The sequence below is a fragment of the Emys orbicularis genome, chromosome 9 (genome assembly GCF_028017835.1).
Source record: "Emys orbicularis isolate rEmyOrb1 chromosome 9, rEmyOrb1.hap1, whole genome shotgun sequence".
In the NCBI taxonomy this organism is placed as follows: domain Eukaryota; kingdom Metazoa; phylum Chordata; order Testudines; family Emydidae; genus Emys; species Emys orbicularis.
In genome coordinates, this window is record NC_088691.1 from 57,094,090 (window position 1) to 57,108,447 (window position 14,358).

General features: G+C 42.6%; 1 protein-coding gene across 1 annotated transcript in view; it reads right to left on the reverse strand.

Moving 5' to 3' along the window:
* The window catches only part of STAG1 (STAG1 cohesin complex component), a 393,382-nt gene that overhangs the window by 216,433 nt on the left and 162,591 nt on the right, over nt 1–14,358 (reverse strand). The window contains exon 10 of the mRNA XM_065411120.1: nt 4,720–4,793. Coding sequence (XP_065267192.1) covers nt 4,720–4,793 — 74 coding nt within the window. The remainder of the gene's footprint in view (nt 1–4,719; nt 4,794–14,358) is intronic.

The window sequence follows — 14,358 nt, forward strand, 5'->3', positions numbered from 1 at the left end:
ATGACAGAGAAAGCCCTACGGATTTTAAGTGAAGTAGGCACTCCACACAGATTGAATAGGAGCTGAAGGTGGGTTTATGTTATTGTTATTAGCCCTCAGTTAAAACTTGTTCCACTTAAGATCATAATACCTGTGGGCTGACTGTGTCTTGGAGTTTAAAAGAGTCTCTTGATTTTTTTTTTTTTCTGAGCAGGATATTTTCAGGTCTGTCAGAGTCCTACAGCCTATACTGCCAAGTGAAGACAGTGTGGGTCTGGGTGGTAAATTGGACTCGGTTGGGTCAACAGACCTGTAGTTCCCAAACTCCTTGTGATAGCTGTAGAATGCCGGAGGCAATCAAAATAATCTTGGCCTTGATTTATTTTCTTGATAACTCTCTGAACAAAAAATGATGACAGATCTCCTTAGTGTGTTCCCCAGTCTAGTAGAAATGCATCCAATATGGAACTAGTGGTCTGCTCTTGCTCTTGAGGAAAACCTTTGACTTTTGGAGTTGTCTTGTTCTAAATAGGTCTCTCTCTCTGGATATCCTCATAGAGAGAAGATTTTGTTTGCCACTGAGTTCTTGAGTGACCCATAGTGCTAATCATGTAAGTTCCTGATCAGTCGATTTGTGAGGATGCTGTCCTTGACTGCTATGGGATAAATGTTGTGCCAAATGTACCATTCCCACAAAGGCACAGCTTCTTTGAACATCTGGATGGAATCAGTTCCTCCTTGCTTGTTCAAATAAAAAATTGTTGCTGTATTGTCTGTGATTACTTGCACTACCCTGCCCAACAAATTGATCTTAATTCTAGTATGCTGATATGCAGATTCTTCTTTCAGGAATTCCAATGACTATGAAATGACAGTTCCAGTTCTGTCCAGTTTTCTTACATGTAAAATTAAAGGGAAACCCCATCTTATTTTCTGTACCTTAAAGCACTTATAAACCCCCTGACCCCACATAAGAAAGGCCATACTGATTCAGACCAATGGTCCATCTAGCCCAGTATCCTGTCTTCCGAGAGAGGCCAATGACAGATGCTTCAAAGGGAACAAACAGAACAGGGCAATCATCAAGTGATCCATCCCTTGTAGTCCATTCCCAGAATCTGGCAGTCAGAGGCCTATGGACACCCAGAGCATGGGGTCACATCCCTGACCATCTTAGCTAACACCTGTTGATAGACCTGTCCTCCATGAACTTATCTAAATCTTTTTTATATACTTTTGGCCTTCACAGCATCCCCTGTAACGAGTTCCACAGGTTGACTGTGCATTGTGTGAAGAAGTACTTCCCTTTGTTTGTTTTATACCTGCTGCCTATCAATTTCATTGGGTGACCCCTGGTGCTTTTGTTACGCGAAGGGGTAAATAACACTTCCTTATTCACTATCTCCACACCATTCATGATTTCATAGACCTCTATCATATCCTCTCTTAGTGCTCTCTTTTCCAAGCTGAAAAGTTACTGTCTTTTTACTCTCTACTCAGATGACAGGTTTCAGAGTAGCAGCCGTGTTAGTCTGTATCCGCAAAAACAACAGGAGTACTTGTGGCACCTTAGAGACTAAAATTTATTAGAGCATAAGCTTTCGTGGGCTACAACCCACTTCTTCGGATGTGGGTTGTAGCCCACGAAAGCTTATGCTCTAATAAATTTGTTAGTCTCTAAGGTGCCACAAGTACTCCTGTTCTACTCAGATGGAATCTGTCCCATACCCTTAATCATTTTTGTTGCCCTTCTCTGTACCTTTTCCAATAAGTTATCAGTACTGAAATCTTCCATTTGACTCAATATTCAATGAGAACCCAGTGTAAAGGACTAGAATGATAGACTCAACACCCTATGTTGCTACATAGGCAGGCTGTATTCCAAACCAGCTGAACCTTTCTAAGGTCAACAGTTTCACTCCTAATCAAACCTGGGGATCACCAATGCATAGATTACTGTGACGGAGTATGAATCCAACAGGATGGGGAAGAATGTCCTAGCTAATTGTACATAGAAAAGGCACTGTTTGCAATCATAACTACCTGTATACGGAGTGAGGAGACTAAAAGGACCCCAAGTCTATAGACCATCTTGACCATCCATGGGAAGAAAGCCTTAAGGCCATTATGGAGATGGAGAGTTCTTTGAAATGTTTCCCTCTCCTCACCGCTATCACTTTCTTTTTGCCTGGGTTTGGCTTCGGTCAGCTGCCCTTCATTCAAGTGTTTATGTTCCTTGGGCACCAGCAGAGCTGGGGCAGCTGGAATTGGATGTAATGCATTATGTTGTCCACATACTGCTGGCATTTCAGCCCGTGTCATCTCACTCTCTCTCCAAATGGCTTCATACAAAGTGAAGAGATTGGAGAGAGGATTGATCCCGGATTAACTTCACCGGTAAGGGCTTTGCAGGCAGGCATAGCAGCAGCCTATTATGACCCTCTCAACACATCCCCATAACCTCCGCTAAATCTGTATAGCGAGACAGCACAATCCCATGATCAATGGCTGCAAATATCTCATAGATCCAGCTGTGTGAATACTGGCATATGCCCCTTGTCCGCAGACAAGAAGTCATCCATCAGGTTTCTCCTTCCCAAAAACACACTGACAGAAACAAGAGTTTTCCATTGCTGGCAGCAGCATGAGAAGGTGCTTGGATCGACAGGGGAGTCTTTGAAAAACCATCTATTCCTCTCTACTATCCCTTAGCAGCAATGGCAGCTACAGTTATTTCCCACCACCATCATCAGTGGGAGAATGGACCGATAAGTAAGCTTTAAGTGTTACTCTTCCATCCAATGGAGCATGGAATTTTTTTGTTTTTTTACAGGCTATGCCACCACAATGCGTGGGTGGGGGTGAGGGCTGCAAAATCTCTCAAAACTGCTACTAGCAGAGAGAAGAGCTTTTTCCTCCCCCTGTTTGGTGACAAGACCAAGATCCCCCATCTTCATGTTAGTTATGTAATTCAAAACCTAAAGTATCTCTATGACCCCTTTCTGCACTAAAAGGAGGTGATTTGCAAGCTCTGACTCCTCCCACATCATAACACCAACAATGCTAGGGAGTGTCAAACAAACCTCTCTCATCCAAGGCATCTGGTTCAGCAGTAGACCAACACTTAATAAATCCATTACACATCAGCTTGCCTTCCTACTCATAGATGGATCTGGAGTTCTCATTTAGAGCTAATGCAAAGGCACATACCAACACAGTCTGATTCTGCTCTCAGACCAGTTTTAGAGTTAGAGTTATGCCCACTTCAGTGGTATAACTCTAATGTCTTTACAATGAGGTCAGAGCACAATCAAGCCCCAGGAGCTTCAGTTTATGCAGTTCAATGTCAGTGGGCAGAGGAATTCTATCATTCATAATCTGGTTACCAATAAGAGATCCATGTTCTAGTCTGCACCATCAAATCTGGCTACATGATGCCACAGTGCCAGCTCATCTCTTTCACTGTAGACTACTTGACAAATCACAATACCAGACCCTGAGAGGTAAGCACGGAAGCAGGGTAGCCACCCTATTTCCATCACAACAAATGCAAAAAAACCCCTCAAATCCTTTGAACGCAATATCATGCTCATATCCCTACTAAGCCCACGACCCTGGACATCCTCTTCTCTACTTCCCAACATTTCAGAGACCTGCTGACCTTTCCCTAGTGCCCCTTCACATCTTCATTCACACATCCCTGCCCTCCAAGCACTTAGCCACTCTCCTGTTTTTCATAGTGCTGCTTTCTAGTGTTGAAAGAACCAAGCAGATAGTAAATGAGGCTATGTGGGAAACAGGGACAGAATGTGGATGTGCGGGGCAAAAGGAAGCAAGGTTCCTAGGGGCAAAAGGGTTGTTTGCAGAGAAGAGGGCTATATTAGGGAAATCAGTGCTATTCAAAGAGGTGGGGGGATCCCAGACCCTAAGTCCCAGTGCCTCTGTCTTTTAAGGGCTCCCTCTACTTTCCTGCCTTAGCTTCCCCAGCAGAGATCCTTCAGTCAAGCTGAGGCAACATTGCCATGAGCAGCCTTTCAAGCACCATTCCTTGGCATCGAAGGCTTGAGGGCCCACCTCAGACACCTGCCCAGTTCATAGCATTGCTCTCCCTAACCCAGGCCCCTCTTGTCTTGTCTGGACGCGATAAGTCAAACCAGGAAGTGCTCGCCGTCGACTACGGTACTCCAGCTAAATGAGAGGAGTACCGCGGAGTCGACGGGGGAGCCTGCCTGCCGCGTGTGGACCGAGGTAAGTTCGAACTAAGGTACTTCGAACTTCAGCTATGTTATTCACGTAGCTGAAGTTGCGTACCTTAGTTCGATTTGGGGGTTTAGTGTAGACCAAGCCTCAGAGTTAAGATTAACCTTAAAAGACATCCAAAATGTTAAGGCATGTAAATGTACAGTGAAGGCACCCAATTAACTTTTTTGCTCTGTACAACATAAAATAACCATATGGTTATTATTATTAAGGCATTTCAGTCTTTGTGGTCCCACCTTAGCTGAAACTGCATTTTAACACTGAATTCACTTTTTTCATTTTTTTCCCTCCCCTATGGTGTTACTTAGGACCAAATTAAGGTTGTCTGGGAGACACCTAAATTCTCTTCCTTAACCTCAAAGATTATAATGGTTTTAGTTTAGTTTTGGAGGGACCTAGAATGTTACACCACAAGAAAATCAACATAATTTTTTAATTAAATTTGGCAAATAAGGCCTTCTACAGTGCTCATTCTCTTACCGGTATCTATGAACAAATATACCCTTAAAAATAGAGTTCATCATATTTTCGATTTCATCTTGGTTTTCTTGCAGCTGCAAAATAGAAATAAAAGATCACTAATATTTCAGACTGGCATCCTGATAATTTATAGTACTAGCATCCTGAAACATTATACTACTAGCTTTGAGAAGTATGCTTCATTCAAAGGTATTATAATTAGCATTTCTCTTCCTCCCAATAGGCATAAATAAAAACATTTTATACATATATAGTGCTTTCATGGAAGGAAGTTAATACATCCTACAAACATTAATGAATTTAGATTGAGAAACAGCCCTTTGACTAAGTATGATCCCCCTTCTTTGCAAAGGAAATTGAGGCAAGGAGAAATTAAGTGCCCAATTCTGCTGACCACCATCAATCTTCATTTAAGTAAGTGGATTTGCAAGTGCTCATCATCTCTGGAAATCAGGCCACTTACGAGGCCTAATTATGAATTTAGAAGAGTAAATTTTTCAAACTTGTGGCCCCAATTCAGGAAAGCATTAAAGCATCTGCTTGGCTTTAAGTATGTGCTTAACTCCCGCACATGCTTAATGTTAAGCATATGCTTAACTGCTTTACTGAATAGGGAAACTTTCTAGAATCAGTACCAAGTGCTTAAAGTTGGGGCTAGTCCCCTGATACCCAGTCTTGTGCCCTAAAGTGAAGATCTACTATAAAAACAGACCCTCTAAAAAAATTGCATAATGGGGATTCACATTTATTCTCCCTGATTGATTTCTGTATCAAATATGCTGATTTTACAAGTAAAATAATTTCTTTTCTGAGTTCCTGTTCTGAAAACTCATCCTTGGAAAGAGTTCAAATGAATTATTGACATCTTGCATGTCACCACTAGTACTATTAAATCTACTGACAAATTATGTCTTCCACTTACACCTGTATAACTCTGGTGTTTCCAATTGGGATTTACAGGTGTAACTAACTGGAAATTAGTAAGTAACTCTACTGATCATGTGCAAAAGTGAAAAGAATCCAGCTCACTCAGTTTCAGCTGTGTTGGCTTTGCATGACTTAGGGCTTGTCTTCATACAAAAACTATAGATAAAGTGGCACACCTCCCCCCCTCCCAAATGTCAACACAGTTATAATGGTATAAATATGATTATGTCAATACATCTTATTCCCATATGGAAAAGGGAATAAGCTACACTGGTATAAGCACATTTATAACAGTATAACTGCATCCACTCTGGATTGTTCTTGTATAACCACGACTAAAAAAGCATCCCCCAACTGATATAACTACACCAATACAAAATCTGTATGTAGACCAGGTATAACAGGAAAAAACAGTAAAACCTTACTTTTGTCACTAAAGTAAGTAAATATGACTCAGATTACACAAAAAGAACAGATCTGTTGAGAAAGGTGCCGCCCATTTTACATAATCTTTTTTCAAGGCATAACTGCCTTTACCACACAAAACCATAAATTGATTCATCAAGGAGGGCATTAACTCTTCCTTTTTATCATTCACAGCATTTCTTAATATCAAAGTATAACACTACAAACTGCAGGAATGAAAATATTTCACGTCCTCAATACAAGGCCACAATATAGGATTGCCAGTATAGATTGTACAGATATATATAATAATTAATATTTTTTTCATCGATTAAACATATGAAGGCCAGAAGGGAACATTATGATAATTTAGTCTGACCTCTTGCATAGCACAGACCAGATAATTTCAACAAGTGATTTCATTTATAATACTTACCATTTCTATAATACCTTCCATGTGAAGATCTCAATGCAATTTGTAAAAACGAATAGTTAAGCCTCACACTTTAGGGTTGCTAATTTTGGTTGGAGGTATTCATGGAGGTTTCATCACATGACAATCTTTAATTAAAGATTAATCTTTAATTCCTTGAGGCTCCAGGACAATCCCAGAGGGTTGGCAGCCCTACTTCTCTGAGAGGAGAGGAAGCATTATACACCACCTTACACATGGAAAAAACTGACGTACCCAGGAGTTAAGGAGTTGATTTAGTTGGGGATTGGTCCTGCTTTGAGCCGGGGGTTGGACCAGATGACGTCCTGAGGTCCCTTCCACCCCTGATATTCTAGGATTCTATGAAGGGCTAAATTTTCAAAAAATTGCACACACAAATCCCCATAGGCACATTTATTCCACAGTCGAAGCAAGGGATAAGTGCAAAAGGGACAGTTGGGTACATACAGTCCCTGTACAATGCAAAAGGATGAGTATACACAAAAGGACAGGATTGTGGGCGTGGCTTCAAGGACAGGCAACATAGTATTTTCGGACTCAAGCCAATTTAGACACACAAATTAGAGGATTAAACACATGAAGCCGCAAGGGCAAAGGCTGAGCTAGTTTTTACTCAGTACTGCCTTTGCTGACCTCATATCCTATACAAAAGCAGCAGCAGCTGAGGCACAAGCCCCAGACAGCCACATGAACAGACACATATGGCTGGAGTCATCCTAGATAAGGCAGAAGAAGAAAAGGACAATGAGGATAAAGATGGGCACAGAGCCTTGTCCACTCTGAGGAAGAACTAGAACCCAAGGAGGAATTCTGAAATGAACTGTTAATTTACGCAGAAAAGAGGTAAGTATCTGTGATGGGGTGTCCACCCCACACAAGATTGGAAGGGGTTATTGCGCCTACCTAACTGCCCAGGCTGCACTTGAAGGAGGAGCCAGGGCACAGGGAATTGATTAGATAGGGAGGCTCAGCTAGACAGGAACCGAGGGACCTGCATAAAGCCCTGAAAGCAGAAGGGGGCTGCAGGGAAATAGGCTGCAGTAACTCCCTGGGAGAAGGGAATTGGGAGGCTGGCAAAACAGGGGGGAACCAGGAAGGTAGAAAAGGCCCAGGGGGAAAGCAGCAAGGTAGAACAATGCAGGTCTTAGCTGCTGACTGGAGGGCCCCTGAGCTGGAAGCCAGAGTAGAAGGCGGGCCCTGGTTCCCTTACCAGCTCCTGAGCACACGGCATAAACCAGGCAAAGGACAGTGCACTGGCTGGGAAAATTTGTTTCAGAAATACTTTGTGGGGCACGCAAGGGGGAACTACATAGTGACCTGGACGGAATGCCGAGTCATGAAGAGGAGGCTGTGGTTCTCAGAGGGAGATGGGCCTGGAAGTGAGAAAGGACAACTGGTATGGACACTGCCAGAGGCAGGCGGCACCTGGCAGAGTTAATCCCCAGGACGGCCAGGAGGAGGCACGATCAACGGTAAGCGGACCCCATGACAGTATCAAAGAAAAGTCAAGGATGCAAGAGTGAAGTTTATAAATAATATGGGGGAGGCAGTAACATAGGGTAGGAATAAATTATCAGTTTTCAGAATGGAGAGAGGTAAATAGTGGTGTCCCCCAGAGGTCTGTACTGGGACCAGTACAGTTCAACATATTCATAAATTATCTGGAAAAGGGGGTAAACAGTGAGGTGGCAAAATTTGCAGATGATACAAAACTATTCATGATAATTAAGTCCAAAGCAGACTGCGAAGCATTACGAAGAAATCTCACAAAACTGGGTGACTGAGCAACAAAATGGCAGAGGAAATTCAATGTTGATAAATGCAAAGTAATGCATACTGGAAAACATAATCTCAACTAAACATATAAAATGATGGGGTCTAAATTAGCTGTCAACCTGTGGAACTCTTTTCCAGGGGATGTTTTGAAGACCAAGACTAGAACAGGATTCAAAAAACAACTAGATAAATTCATGGAGGATAGGTCCATCAATGGCTATTAGCCAGGATGGGCAAGGATGGTGTCCCTAGCCTCTGATTGCCTTGTGATCCGCTAGCCAAAATTTTCAGAGGAGGTGTTTAGTGAAGAGGCACAAGGTGGCTAAAGGAACAGCCAATGGTCATATGTATGTCTCTTCACAAGCACATTGTGCTTTAAAGATTCCTGAGTCGAGCCAGAGGCAGCATGCCCAAATGATTGACAGATATTCAAAACATGGGTGCCAGTTTGGCAGGCTACTTAGGGATCATAGAATCATAGAATATCAGGGTTGGAAGGGACCTCAGGAGGTCATCTAGTCCAACCCCCTGCTCAAAGCAGGACCAATCCCCAACTAAATCATCCCAGCCAGGGCTTTGTCAAGCCTGACCTTAAAAACCTCTAAGGAAGGATATTCCACCATCTCCCTACGTAACCCATTCCAGTGCATCACCACCCTCCTAGTGAAAAAGTTTTCCCTAATATCCAACCTAAACCTCCCCCACTGCAACTTGAGACCATTATGTTGCTATGCCCACACCTGCCAGAGTAGCATGTGCTGATAGCTCATTAAGATGCAGATTCACCCTGCACATAGAAAATCACCCACTACAGAGTTGGACATGCTACCAACAAGCCTGATAGCATTGCCTTATCTGTTTTGGTGATGGTCCCAAAAGATAGCAAAAAGAAGGTGAAGTTCCTCACTGAGGAAATAATTGGTCCAGGAACCAAGGCTTCTAGAGATTTGGTCTGTAAGATGAACACTGATCAGAGAAAAATAACTGACAGTGTCAGTGCTATGGATAGGCCCCGGAGGATTATGAGATCAAGGATGACGGAGGGACCTGCATGTATATTCCAAGGACAAATTGACCATAAAGAGTTGTGAAGGACCATCTAGCTAAATTGAGGGAGAATAGCAGATGACTCAGTAGGTGGCCTAGACCATCATCATAAACTTATGCAGGAGATTGCTGGTCTGGACACATTAGCAATGAGCAGCTAGTGACAACATTAGCAGAAATAAACAGATATTTTTTAATGCATCACTGACTGGCCTTGTGACCAAAACAAAAATATTAGAGGCTTCTTTGATGTCCTGTCGGTGTCCTGATGTCTGAGATTGCCAGTTAATTTCTGATTGCCCAAGTGATCTTTATTGCTCGTTTGGTTTTCGTGTGTTGGCAGCTTCTGCCAGTCCACAACTTGCTATCTTACTAGACCCTTTAGCTAGCTGAGGCATCAGATGGATGGAGATTCTTAGCTGGCCAACACTCCCTCTGGGGGAATTACCTGGGGGGTGGAGACTGATCTGGTAATTTATAAGTAGAGTCTGTATTTCCTCCTGGATATGAAAGAGGAACACCTAGAACTGGGCCAAGAGAAATGGCAGGCACAAGGGAGATGCTTTCTTTTATTCGTGCCAGTGTCATGGCTGATGGTGCGGAAGCAATAACAGTGGAAGATAATTTACAAATCTCAAGGCAATCATTTTCATCAACAGTTGGCTCAGAACATAGTCTCTCAGCAGCGCTTAACCATGTTGAGATGGCAGAGACCAACATGTCGACTCATGGAGACATCCCACCTCAGGCCATCCCACCTCAGTGACTCTGCACCAACAGCACTAGTTGTGGAAGGGGCCAGTGCCCTGCTGTGCTTCCAGTTGCTACTGCTGCTCAACACAGTGGCCAGCTATTGTGGGTCCATTCTCAGCTAATCTCAGAGCCACTGAGGAAAACAAAGGGAGTGAACCCTCCATCCTGTCCCGTGACCTACCCCATTGAATCTTGTACATTGCAGCTCATTTTCCCATTTGAACTGAATGTCTGTGTATTCCTTTGTCCTCTTTTTCTGTACTCATAAGAGCGGCCATACTGGGTCAGACCAAAGGTCCATCTAGCTCAGTATCCTGTCTTCCGACAGTGGCCAATGCCAGGTGTCCCAGAGGGAATGAACAGAACAGGTAATCATCAAGTGATCCATCCCTTGTCGCCCATTCCCAGTTTCTGGCAATCAGAGGCTAGGGACACCATCCTTGCCCATCCTGGCTAATAGCCATTGATGGACCTATCCTCCATGAATGAGGGACAAGTTGAGGGACAAGAGAGAGAAGCCAACAAGCCTAGCAGGGACAGAACACAGCAATAAGGGTTAGCAGGAGCTCATTGACCATCTCATTGGTGCATAAGCATGAAGATAGAAGGGGGCTATTCGGCAGAGATGTTTTCAGAGCTTTGTGTACTGAGTTTTCAAGTCCATGGAATTTGATGCAGAATCTACCTGATGTTGCAGAAATGTGATCCAGAATCTGCATATTCATATGTAAGAATTAGAGCCCACATTTAAAAACCTGGTTGCCTAAAGTTAGACCCAAATTAAAGTGGCCCAATTTTCAGAGATGCTGGGCACCTCTGAAGTCAATTTGGGCTAAAGATGCTCAGTGTCTTTTGATATCAGGACACTTTTATTTAGGTTCCTAAATATAGACTGAAGTGCTTAATTTTAGGCACCCAGACTTGAAAATTTTGACTTAGGTTTCCAGTCCTTTTGGTTGCGAAGAGAACCTTACAAATATGAATCAAGTGAAAACCAGTGCAGTGTTGTCTTCCTGACTCAGGAGACAGCCCAGAAAGCTTTAAAAAGGTGTGCTGTGCCCATTCATAGAATCACAGAAACGTAGGGCTGGAATTAAGTCCAAACCCCTGTGCTGTGGCAGCACCAAATAAACCTAGACCAGCAGTTCTCAAACTGTGGGTCGGGACCCCAAAGGGGGTCGCGACCCCATTTTAATGGGGTTGCCACAGCCAGTATTAGACTTGCTGGGACCAAGGGCTGAAGCTGAAGCCCAAGCTCCACCCCCACCCAGGGCAGCGGCCCCCTCTCCCCTGACCCAGGGTGGCAGGGCTCGGGCTGTGGCCCCACTCCCCCCACCCCAGGCCTCGGGCTACGGCCCTCCCCTTGGGGTCATGTAGTAAATTTGTTGTTGGAAGGGGGTCACGGTGCAATGAAGTTTGGGAAGCCCTGGCCTAGACCATCCCTGACAGGTATTTGTCTAACCTGGTTTTTTTTTAAATGTCCTGCCTTGGAAGCCTATTCCAGTGCTTAACTACCCTTAGAGTTAGAAAGATTTTCCTAATATCTAACGTAAATCACCCTTGCTGCAGAGCAAGCCCATTACTTTTTGCCCTACTTTCAGTAACATGGAGAATAACTGATCACTGTTCTCTTTCTAACAGCACTTAATACATTTGAAGACTATTAGGCTCCCCCTCAGTCTTCTTTTCTCAAGATTAAACATAACCAGTTTTTTAAATCTTTCCTCATAGGTCAGGTTTTCTAAATGTTTTATTTTTGTTTCTATCTTCTGGATTCTCTCCAATTCCTCCACATCTATCCTTAAGTGTGGCACCCAGAACTGAGCACAGTACTCTAGCTGAGGCCTCACCAGTACCAAGTAGAGCGGGACAGTTACTCCCACATCTTACACGCCTGTTAATACACTCCACAATGATATTAACCTTTTCTGCAGTTACATCACAATGTTCACTCATGTTCAATTGATGATCCAATGGAACCCCAGATCCTTTTCAGCAGTACTACTACCAAACCAGTTATTTCCCATTTTGTACTTGTGCATTTAATTTTTTTCTTCCTAAATGTAGCACTTGGCTTTTGTCTCAACTGAATTTCATCTTGCTGAATTCAGACCAATTCTCCAATTTGTCAAGGTTATTTTGAATACTAATCCTGTCCTCCAAAGTGCTTGCAATCCCTCCCAGATTGGTGCCATCTGCAAATTTTATAGGCATACTCTCCACTTCATTATCCAAGTCATTAATGAAAATATTCAATAGTATTGGACCCAGGACTGACCCCTCCGGGACTCCACTAGATATGCCCACCCAGTAACAGTGAACCATTGATACCTACTCTTTGAGCACAGTATTTCAACCAATTTTGCACCCACCTAATAGCAATTTCATCTAAACCGAATTTCCCTAGTTTGCTTATGAGGCTGTCATGTGGGATAGTGTCCAAAGCATTACTAAAATCAAGATATCTCTCATCTATTGCTCCCCCGCAATAACCCTGTCAAACTAGGTTAGTTAGACACGATTTGTTCTTGACAAATCCATGCTGGCTATTCCTTATAACCCTATTATTCTCTAGGTGCTTACAAATTGATTAATAGTTTGTTCCAGTATCTTTCCAGATATCAAAGTTAGGCTGACTGATCTCTAATTCCTCAGGTCCTCTTTGTTCTCCTTTTTAAAGAAAGGTACTAAGCTTCCCTTCTCCATTCTTCTGAGACCTCACCCATCCTCCAGGAGTTCTCAAAGCTAATTACTAATGGTTCCAAGATTGCTTTAGCTAGTTTCTCAAGTACCATAGAATGAATGTCATCAGGCCCTACCAACGTGAATACATCTAACTTATCTAAATATTCTGTAACCTGTTCTTTCCCTATTTTCCCCCTTGTTAATATTAATTGTGTTGAGTATCTAGTCGGCATTAGCCTCTTTAGTGAAGACCGAAACAAAATAGGCATTAAACACTTTGACTTTCTTGATGACATCAATTATTAGCTTTCCTTCTCTGCTAAGTAGAGGACCTACACTTTCCTTTGTCCTTCTTTTGCTCCTAATGCATTTAAAGAGCCTCTTTTGTGTTCCTGGCTCATTCCCCTCAGAGACCGAGTACAGACTCTTGAGACCTGAGTGGCTGAACTGGAGAGGTATATATAGAGGAGACTTTCAGAGCCACAGTAGAGCAATCTCGCCCTCAGTCTGACTGCCTCTGTGCTGTTGAGAAGGATGAAAGTCTCAGGGAAAAATAACATCAAGCTGGAACAGAGGGAAACGATCCTATAGTTGGGACACTCAATCCAGATGATGTCATAGTATCCTCTTGTGTGGGTGGGGATCCCAGTTATTAGGAAGAGATACGTAAATGGTAATAATAATTATTAGAAATACACATAGCTGGGTTTGTGGTCCAAACAAACCATGTACGGATCCCTATTCTCTTCACCAAACACTAGCACCTCATAGGCCTGCCAAGGGTTATGCATCTCACGTGGCCATCATGTATCTGACAGGTCTGTCATGCATTCCTGCAGAAGTGGTAAAATGTTACCCATTTCTTGTATACCTATTATAGAGGCAGCAGTTGCAGCTCCATAGTTAATACCAAGTTGAGTTTCCCCCAAACTTGGGTCCAGAATGAATTTTCTCTGAATTTACAAGTAAATCCATTAATGAATTTATGAATTACATTTCATTTTTAAATGGTTCCTTTGAGAAATTTAACATTGTGTCAGTCTTTTCTTTGCCCAGAATGATCTAAATAACAGTGTGATAAACTGGGAAATATCTGTATTATTTCTTAGAAGTATGGTGTGCCCCTCTATGTATTTGTTGAACATGGATTGTTTGATATGGAATTAGATTAAAAGGGGTTGTTAAAGCAGTGGTTGTCAACCAGAGATATATGTACCCCTAGGGGTATGCAGAGGTCTTCCAGGGAGTACATTAACTCATCTAGAGAGTTGCCTAGTCTTACAACAGGCTGCATTAAAAAGAACTAGCAAAGTCAGTACAAACTAAAATTTCATACAGACTTTATACTGCTCTGTATACTATTCACTGAAATGTAAGTACAATATTTATATTCCAATTGATTTTATAATTATAAGATAAAAATGAGAAAGTAAGTAATTTTTCAGTAACAGTGTGCTGTGACACTTTTGTATTTTTATGTCTGATTTTGTAAGCAAGTAGTTTTTAAGTGAGGTGAAACTTGGGGGTACAAGACAAATTCGTTTCCTGAAAGGCGTACAGTAGTCTGGAAAGGTTGAGAGCCACTGTGTTAA